This window comes from Caloenas nicobarica, chromosome 1, assembly GCF_036013445.1.
Source record: "Caloenas nicobarica isolate bCalNic1 chromosome 1, bCalNic1.hap1, whole genome shotgun sequence".
NCBI classification, from domain to species: Eukaryota; Metazoa; Chordata; class Aves; order Columbiformes; family Columbidae; genus Caloenas; species Caloenas nicobarica.
Genome location: NC_088245.1, coordinates 89,843,708 through 89,854,231, shown reverse-complemented (window position 1 = coordinate 89,854,231; position 10,524 = coordinate 89,843,708). Strand labels below are relative to the sequence as shown.

The 10,524-nt window shown below is 35.5% G+C and overlaps 1 protein-coding gene across 2 annotated transcripts in view; it reads left to right on the top strand.

Moving 5' to 3' along the window:
* Nucleotides 1–495: 495 nt before the first annotated feature.
* STXBP5L (syntaxin binding protein 5L) overlaps nt 496–10,524 on the top strand; it is a 191,887-nt gene continuing 181,858 nt past the window's right edge. For both annotated transcript variants that reach the window (XM_065642097.1, XM_065642087.1), the window contains exon 1: nt 496–693. In XM_065642097.1, the coding sequence (XP_065498169.1) occupies nt 496–693 (198 nt within the window). The remainder of the gene's footprint in view (nt 694–10,524) is intronic.

The window sequence follows — 10,524 nt, the reverse complement described above, 5'->3', positions numbered from 1 at the left end:
GACTGCAAGGGGTTTGAGGGGAAGAGGGCATTGAATGTAGCCGAGTTTTTGTAGTTTTGTTAAGATAGTCAAGTACCGAAGGCAGATCTTAGGCAGCAAAGACAGAGACGTGGAGTCTACTGTTTTGGATGCCGGCTCGAATTTTTTATTTACTTTTCGGTTTTAACCACTGCTAAATGTGGATTTTGTGAGCGAACCCGGTGGCGGTTGTTCCATGTTCCTTGTTTGAACGTAAATCTTAGTTCTGCTTCTTGTGGAATATTTTTCTATTTATTTTTTAAAAGGACCGTTGCAGGTAGCTTTTACGTCTGACAAAATGAAGCCTTTGTATTTTTCACTCAATTATACCTAATATTGACATTGTTTGGTACAAGGGACTAAAGTGCTGCCTCACTCAGAGGACCATTAAAGACTTTTTTCTTTCGCTACATGTAGCTGAATGTGTTGCGACACATCCTTTCTCAGTCCCCAAATCTTCCAAAAGATTTTTCCAAAATGAAGAAATTTAATTTTCGCAAAGTTTTGGATGGTTTGACTGCCTCATCCCCCAGTGGAAGCAGTGGTGGTGGCAGTGGCGGTGGAAGTGGCGCTGGTGGCAGCTCCGTGCACCCAGGAGGGACTGCAGGAGCTGCAGGGACTCCCAGAGATGAGATCCAGGAGACGCTCACTTCGGATTATTTTCAGATTTGTAAGGTAAGGGCTGTATTTTTTTTTTTTTTTTTACCATGGAAATAATAAAAGCTACATTGTGTGTGTGGGCAGTAGTATGACATCAATAAGCCTTTTACTTGAGAACTGCAGTGGTTGTATAAGAACTTTGGAATGAAAAGACAGAGATCTTGTTGATGGTTTTGGTTTCTGTTTTTGTGTGTGTATTTGTTGTGGGTTTTGTTGTTGTTTTCTTCCTGCTGCAGAGTTGGGGTGGTCAGTAAATTAGTAAAAATCTTCATTTCAGCATTCAGGTCCAAATCCTAAATTCATGCTCAGATCCCAAATGAGTAACAAGATTGTGGGCAGGAAAGCAAATAAATTGGTGCTAGTACAGATAACACTTAAAAATCATTAGAAATTCAAAATTGTATACATCTACTTCCCTTCCTCACTTTTATCATCCTTTCTTCCTTTCCTTTTTTAAGGAAAAGTCACAAGCTAGAAATAAAAGACAGTGCATTGATTACTAAAGCTGACAATTCAATTATTTTTGAGGGACTGGCTGTAGATGTGAGGGGTTTTTTTTAGTGTTAGTACTGAAGAGTATGATTATATGACAATAAACTTAGTAGGACAGCATGAATACTCAAAGTTGCCGGATCTGTTTGGCATGGGTTTTTATGTGTTGTTTAGGTCCTTAAGTGGGAATGTTCTTTGAGTAGAAAGCATAACATATCCCTGTCTATGTTTTGAATATGTTTTCTACAACAAAGCTTTCAATGGTGTTCTTAAATGCACAAGTAGAATCAGTACAAACTATTCGGTACTTCTGACCAGCCCTGGAATATGAAAACCATACTTTTGTAATGAAGACCAACCAAAAGGAGAAATTATAATCCTCTGCTGTTAACTTTGACATTGTTTGCTTTACTAGAAGTTTTGTTTGCTTATTTGTTTTGCTTAGAAGCTTCAAAACCAGAATTCTTAATTAGTGCAATTTACATTATTAAGAGTAAATTAACTTCACCTATTAAGTATATATTTTCCTTTTATTAACCAGATACCAACTGATTTGAAATTTAGGTTATGGCCAACTCCAGCACATTCTCATTTCTTTTTGTGTTTTGGAAGAAATATAAACAAACAAGACAAGCTAATAAGGCAGTTTGTGTGCAGATCTGGTTCTTGTGAAACACACAGCTTTCCTGATCTCAGATTTCATGGTTCTAGTCTATTTGGTTTTCAGCTACAGCTAGTGTCAAAACCCTTATAGAGTTCAGGGGAAGAAGGATGAGCCCCCGTGGCTTAAAGGGTCAGAGGCCTGTGGAATAGGTTCTACATAATTCTAATTTCTGGAGGTTTTTAGTTCTTTGCCACCCCAAACCCAAATAGGCTCAAACCCTTTGAGTCAACTTATTTGGTAGTATAATAGTGTGTCAGTGATCAGTGCATTAGAATAATTTCTGGTTCCCAAGACTGAATTTGACTCCTCTTGTTTATGTACACAGTAACTTAGCATTTTGTGAAACTGCAGGTATTCAGTACAGCAATTCCCTATTTTTGTCACTTCAGTAAAAAGATAATGCAAGTAATCAAGATACATTAAGGTAGCATTAGAAGGTCTGACATTCTGAGACTTCTAAGTAAGGCTAAAACTCAACATAGTTCTTCATGTTTAAGTTATTTGATAGGGCCAAAGTTCTGTATTTAGTGTGATATATTTTTATTTTGTATGGCGTATTTGCAAAAAAAAAATAAAAGGCAGCATAAGATGAAAAGAAATATTCTGCCTAGTCTCAGTTATTTCCCTTCTTTGTCTTGATATTACTTGAAGACGGTGTTATGTTCTGATAGATCTACTTGCAAATAGATCTGTTTGGTGTACAGGAATATGTCATTTTGAGAAGATTTCAGTAGGCAATATTTGCCTGTCTTAGCTCTCAGGTTGAAATGTTCTCAACAAAGTAAATATTTGTTTAGGAAGGCTTTTAGTTGTTTGCAGCAGCTCTTGCTTATGAATGCATGGTACTGCAGAAGACTACTTTATAGTAGACAAAATACTAGCTTCCTTTTTTCAAGATATAAAGGTATGCTAAAAGCAAACTTCCAAAACACTCAGTGATTATGCGCTCATAAAATACTGCAATGTTTATTCAACAGGCTCTACTTAATCAGCTGTGTTACAGTTTAGTAACATTACATGTTTGAATGAACCAACCAAACCCCACAGGCCCCGATCCTGCGTTGTGCTATGGAAGTGTACCAAAGGCAGTGGGACTTGACGCAGGCACAGCTTTCACCCTGCATGCTTCAGGGTGCAAGATCTGAACCATAATTTGTACCTTAATCAGTTGGGATTAGATTAAAAATACAGCAAAACACATAAAATTCAAGCTTTGTCTTCCCTGAGCTTTTGTTGTGTAGAACTTCCGGTATTTCAGTTGTGTATTTTCATGTTAAGTTACATAAGTTACATGGGCTGCATATTTAAGGATCTATGATCTGTGATACTGCTGCACACAGAACTGAGTAAAGCTAATGGCAGTTTTGGTTTGTTATCATCTGCAGGATCAAGGCAGATGGGCTCACAGTCTAAGTAGCACCCCAAACTGGTTTTCCTTTCTTCACTGATTATAAAATCTTCATTTAGATATGAAACATAAAAGCTGACTCATACTTAAGAATTAAAGGGCCTTACTCTGCCATTCGTATTTAAATAAATTGCCTTTTTGAAGTTTGTGGGAGGTCTAACAGCACAGATCCAATCCTCTACCAGAGCACTGTTATTATTAGTAACACACCTGATTTCATTAGTAATACATGTGAAAGCACTCTCCCCATTTGGTGACATTTTTAGGATGCTTATTAGCACAGTGTCTTTTTGAAATATAGACTAGAACTTAATAGAAGAATATGGAATATTTAATTTTACATGGAGATGCTCACAATGAGTTACTTTTGGCATTTATATTTAAATCATTAATGTAAACTTCTGTACCAAAAGACTAAAAATATTCTTGAAACTATTACACATGAAATAGCTAAGGCCTTTTTAAAAGCATGATAAATTTATATGTTGGTAGCTGTATGAACGAATCAATGGCACTCTTTTCAAAGTATTCATGTAATGAGAAATTTTGTCAGAATTGTATTTTGTGACAACAGGAAGCTGAGGTATAGTTTATGTTATTTGTAGGGCTGCTCTTGGGGTTTGGATATCGAAGTGGAAATCATGGAAATACTGATTATGGTTCACATTAATTGAATTGAATGTGCGAGATAGCAGCATCATGCCAAAAACTAGGCATGATCCAGTAGAATATGTTAGTAAAGTCTATACTAATTTTAATGGGGATAGACCTAGTTTCCTTGGTTTTGATCCTTTGTATTTTTCCCTCTGTATATAAATACATATATTGTTTTTTCGTTCTGGCAAGGATTTCTTAGGCTCACCTATGTTTGTCCATAGCATATAGAAACTAAAATACAGCACTGAGGAGAGATGTCCTATTAATATAGGATGTGAGAAGATGACAGTTAGGATGTTGTAAATTTTTTGAATAGAACTTTGAGCAGAACAAACATTAAAGAAGAAAACAGTAATTTTATTACTTTTGCAGAAGGTTAATTGTTAGGGGATGATGCAGTTGGGGACAACTGAATAAGAATGAAGATATATATTTTCTGAACATGGACTGCATATTCTTCTTGGAAATAAATTCTCAGAGAATTACTTGAGCATTTCTTGAAGAACAATCAGAGAGTTGAATTTGTAGAGCATGACGTTGATAACTTCATCCAAAAAATGTTTGAAATCAAGACCTCAGTTAAGAGCATAGTAACAGCTGCACTTTACTAGACATACAATTAATCTAGTCCAGGATTTCTTTAGCTGTAGGCAGCAACTGGATACCCTAGAAAAGGTCCAAGAACAACTGAATTAATCTTCTCACAGAATTATTCCCCAAACTCTGATGGTTATGGACTGCCTTTGAACTCTGAAACAAAAAAAAATTTATTCTCTGCAAAACTGGTCTTTAGTGTTATTACTGTCTTGAATCTTGCTGTATTATTCGTTTTGATCGTATAGTCATAGTTTTAGTATGTGCATTACCGAGTCTTTTTACAAAACCCATGGAGGCCAGAGTAGTTTTAGGTTTTCATTGAAACTGGTATGGAAGCCCATTGCCAATTACAGTTATGCCATCCTAACCCTGCTTATCCTGGACAAAAACAGGCCCTCAATTTGCATCCAATCAGTAGCCAGTTAAAATACCTTAATTATCTGGATTTCCTATAAGGCAGTCTTCAATTTTAATTCCCAGAGTTTACAGATGGTAATACTTTATTTTGTCAACCCACAAAGATGAACATTTAGTCCCTCTGACAGCAGTCAAGTAGGTACTTTAACTGCACATGCGACATGAAGCCACAGTTCAATGATAATAGAGAGGAGATGAATTTTGCAATGGCAGTTTAAGAACAATTCTGCAGAAGCACATAGCTCTGTTTTTGGTTATGAAGAATTTTTTTAAAAAATCTTTGTTATAAGCTATAAAGTTAGCTTGAGCTGTTTGATTAATCCGTGTTGTTTCCTTAGTAAGGTCAGCTGGGGTGGGGGGAAGAAAAAAACCAAAAAAACCCCAACCAACCAAACAAAACCCTCCTCAAAAAACACCAACCAAACAAAAGCAAGAAAAAAACCCAAACCTGTGTCAAGTGCTACATTTCAGAGAAACCCCATTTTAAATTTTGTATTAACTCTTACTTCTAAGTGCTCAGAGTTCATGCAGTACTTAAGTGGTAAATAAGATAGTGTTGGGAACAATTTTTCCTATATAACAGAGTTTAGATCTAATGTTAGGTGCAAAACCCTTTTCTGTTTAAAACTACAGATTCATAAATGATACCTCTGTAATTAGATGATGTTCATTTTATGAAATGTGTGATACCTAATGTATTTTTCTTTTAAAAATATTTTTATTCATTAGAAATAGGACTCATTGGTGGTAAAGAGCATAGCACATTAAAAGCTTACTTTTTAAGAAGTTTGAACATTTTAAGCTACCTATAGTAGTATAACTAGACTCTTTTTTTGTCTTTTTTTCAAAAATGTAACTATGTTACATCACTATGTTTGGTTATTAATCAAATATTAATCCTAACTGCATTAATGCAGACCCTTCATGGCCCACACATGTAACTGCAGATTCAAAACCATTTTAAGATTTTTAAGGTTGCAAAACAAAGCACTTGAAAGTTCCAGATTTCTTAAGTTTGCTTACACATATTACCTTGAATTACATGATCCCATATTTCTTCTATAGGTCAAATTTAGTAAAATTAATAGCATTTGCTCAATGGAAAGCACTTCAATATTTTTTTACTTACTTAGAACTCAGAGCATACCTGAATATGAAGTACCCCATGGACTTTTGCAACAGAAGTGCTCACCACCGTAGTTTTGAAAGCTTTATAAACATTAAGGAATAGACCTTGGTAATATTTCTGTGAGATGGAGATTTTATTATTCCTACTGTATAGGTGAGGAACTGAGGCACAGAAAATCACAAATGCCAGACTATTTAGTGTCCACTGTTTTGAGTTTTCAGCTTGACCTTCTTTGGATCTGTTTGTTTGTTGTTGTTTGTTTGTTTGTTTTAGCATATTCTATATTTTTATACCACTTACGTCTTCCCATTATGCCTCCCATTGTTTTCACATTCTGTTGCAAGTATTCTGCACATCTACAGAGGAGTCTTTAGGATAGTTATTCATATTGTCAATTTATATGTCCACCTTAGGTAACCAGATGACTCTGAATTTCCTTCCTGTCTCAAATGATTACAGATGGAATTCTGGCTCCAAATTTGACCTGTGAATTGTACCTAAGACGTCTGAATACCATCCACCTCCAGTATCTCAAACTGGCCAGTCACAAAATGGAAACATGATTAGCAGCCACATGTGAAAAGCTTAATTAATGGCCCTTGGCTTGATCATTTATAAAACTAAGTGATAAGAGCATTGATAGAATTTCCTTCCCGCAATTTTCTATCTGAATTCTACCTTGCACCTTCCTGTTTTATACCAAATAGACAAGTTTGGCGGACAACAGCTCTTTACGTTTGGTTTGTCCATAGTTCAGACCAGACTACTGTCCATGGAGGCAAAAGTTCTATGGCAGAAAAAGATTATTTATTTAATCTTTACAAGGAGGGAACAAATTCATGTTGCATAGATTATCTTAGTTTGTGTATATTCTAATTTTTCTGCTTTTTATGGTTGACTTTGCATTTTTAGCAACACAAGAATATCCTGAGTTGAAAGGGACCCACAAGGATCACAGAGTTCAACTCCTGACTCTACACAGGGCAACCTAAAAGTTAAACTACTTATTGTAATTTTATGTGCCATTTCGAGTTGGCTTTTTTTGTGTTTTGCTTTGGTTTTTAATGCAACAATTCATTAATTTCAATCACATGGAGTCCTTGGATAAAGAAAATTTCAATGACGTGGAGTCCTTGGATAAATAACTGAAAATCAGGATATACTTTTTCTTCATGAGAAAGACAGAATGTCCCTGCTCACTGGAAGTATTTATTAAGGCTAGCTTAATGTTTTCTCTGTTCAGGAATCACTTTTTCACAGGCACTGGTTCAGAGATCAGACCATCAGAACTCTAGTCTTCCTTCCCTGAGCTGATGATGAGACTGGGAAATCCCTGGATATCCTGGAAACGGTGAAAAAATACCCCCCAAAACACAGAATGTACTGAGGAGTACAGTGTCTCCACATTTACATAGCACAGGTCTGACCTCTACAATTGAGTGTGCTGATGCTGACTCTCATCCCATGGGAATGGTACTGAGTTTATACCTGGAACACAGAGCATTTCTCCCAAAGTTAGTTCCTATCCCCAAGTTTTCTCTTGTTGTCTCTATTTTGTGTTCCATCATTTTTATCCTCTTAACTGTTATTGCCTGCTAGTGGGTACTGGACACACTGGATATACTGTACCTCAGCTGTGGACCACCAGTTAATGAGAAATTTTCTTACTATTTTATCGGAAAAAGCATTTTTGAATCTCTTCTGGGAGGATGAAGGAAACCTTGTTGCCCCATATCGCAGCTAGTGTTCTGACTGTAAAGCTGTCTTGTAAAGCATTAGTTATATAAGCAACTCTTTTCCCTACTTATTCCTGAAAGAAAAAGACTTATGCTTCATTTTTTTTAAGAAATGACTGAGAAATTACTTAGAGGTTCATGGATAAAAATATGAAATAGTGGGAGATTTTTTTTTTCCCAAGTAGAAATACATATACTACATAAAACATGCAGCTGTCCTCAGTGGAGGTGGAATAAATCTAAGGCAGACTCTATTCTCGGTTGGTTAGTTTAGATGAATCTTGGTTCCTATCTGACTCTTGTTCTGAGACATCTGATACTCCCTGGCGTATGGTATATGACCAAACCCCTTTTGGAGGTCTGTGTGAAAATACTGTGAAAAGCTAGTATTAGTACCTTCACTTTATAAACGGAGATAAGAAAGCAGTAGCAAAGTGAACTAATATACCTTAAGCTACATGAATATACTGGTCTATTGCTTATTCTAAGAAAAAGTGTTTATAAAAGCAGCTTGTAAGGTTATACTAATTTGTTGCAATGTATGTTAGAATCATTATAGGGGAAAGGTAGGGGACTGTATGATTAGAAGTCTAAGTAATGTGCATCTGTAGAGAGGAAAGCAATATTGTTAGGTACAGATGGCTGGTAAATATGCTCAAATGTAATAAGATGTTATCTTTGTGCAGTGCTGTGTCCACTCCTAACAGATCACCAGCACAGACTATGAATAGTAAAAAATACTAGAGACAATCTGTCTCCTGTAGCTAGGGTCAAAGTCTGATGAGGTACACTTTTTATGGATCCTTTGAAGTTGTATACAGTACTGAACAAAAAACAAAAAACAAACCCTTAATATTTAAGGCTTTGAGTTGATGAATGCATGTACTCAAAAACGGTCAGTGGTTTATGTGCAGGTACAGGTGTGTATGGTACCATGTCTTTATGAAGAATTTGAATCCAGTCCATTAAAAAGAATCGTTTATATTTCATTTTAAAATCTGCTATATAAGAATGCTGAGATGTCATACACTCAGAGGTCAGGTCCCTTATTCAGCTAATATTCAGCTACATCTGTATGTATGGCAATCTAATATTTGTAGCATATTTTTATTTTTTTGAAGTGTCTGCTTATATTTTATTCCTGTTCTCCATCACATTTGGCTTGAACGGTACACAACATGTGGGAAGGATGGATGCTATTCTGTCTGTGTTCTTTGCAATGGTTCCTGTGAGAAAATCTCTGCATTATCCGCTGGACATCACAAAAAATCATAATAAATAACGCTCATCTCAGCTTCGTTCATCCCATTCCAACTATTGTATCCCTTAAGGATGGATGTGTGCTTCCAGTTACACCCGCTCAGCATCAGTTGTATTACAGATACATTCCATCCTAGCTGTGGATGAAAGTTAATTGTAGTGGGTCTGAAGAACCCCAGTTTACGCGTCGTTTATATCCCTAGATATATTTTAAATGCTCACTGAATGAGGCAAAGGCAGGAAAACTGGCATGTGGTTATGTAAACAGAGATCTGATTCTTATATCTTTGCATATAGTGTCTTCATTTGTGTCTGTGAGCTATGCCCTTGGTAGCATCATAGGCAATGCAGGGGGGGATAGTCATGTGCAAGATCTGCTGAATTTCACTGCTGTTAGAGGGCAAAAAGATGCCACAAAATATCTCCATTTCATTTGGAATATGTCTTTACCACTTGTGATATGAGATGCTAGCCAATATCTCCAGATTAAATTCTCAATTCAGCATCAGAAAAAAAGTTCTCAAATTGCATATAATATGCATATAGAAAGAAGGTGGGAGAAGATTAATTATGAATTAGGAAGAAATAGTAAACAATGTTGTAAATGCTAGTAATGAAATCTAGTAATAGTATTTGTATACAGGAATGCCAAATTATGTTTCAAAATAAAATATTTCCATATGAACACACTAATTAATACAGATTATCTCTATATCAAAGTAGATTTTTAACACTGTGTTTCTATAGCTTTAAAACCAAACCAAACCAACAAAAAACCCCAAATAAAACCAACTGCACACACACGAAAACCACACACTAACTTCAAGAACTTTTTTGTAGGACCACAATTGTGAAATTCTCTTGCAAAATTTTTAAAATTCCCCGGTATGACTGATTTTTTTAAAAAAATTATTTTGAAAGCAGCGAGCAAAACATCTACTTCAGAACAGTAACCACAATCAGCCGTAACCGAACAGGACATAATCAGCCTAAAGTAGCAAAGTTCCAGAAAATCTAAAAATGGGAAGACATGCAAAATAATTAGAGCTATCACAATGTTGGTCTGGTATCACTTTAATAAAAACACCTTATTATTTTTTATTTCTCATTAAAGTTATGAAATTATGTTATTCTCTGCATCCACAGTGACAATGAAGACAAAAATACTTTCCTTTCGTTGCTGTCAGACATGTTGAATGATTTTAAGATTCTTGTAAATACCCATAAAACAGACTTTCATCATACAGATGATATTCTGAACCAAACTATTTCAAGTTTTAGAGTAATATAGTTAAATGATGCAACAACAAAATCAATATGAACTACTATTTGAATTACTTTGGCTATAATGATTCCCCATTTTGCCAGAAGTCTTGCTTAAGTACATAGGCCAAATTGAGCTTTGAAATCAGTGTTTTAGGGTTGGTTTTTTTAATTATTTTACATTAAAGACAAGGTCAAATATAGTTTAATAAAACTCTGTGGC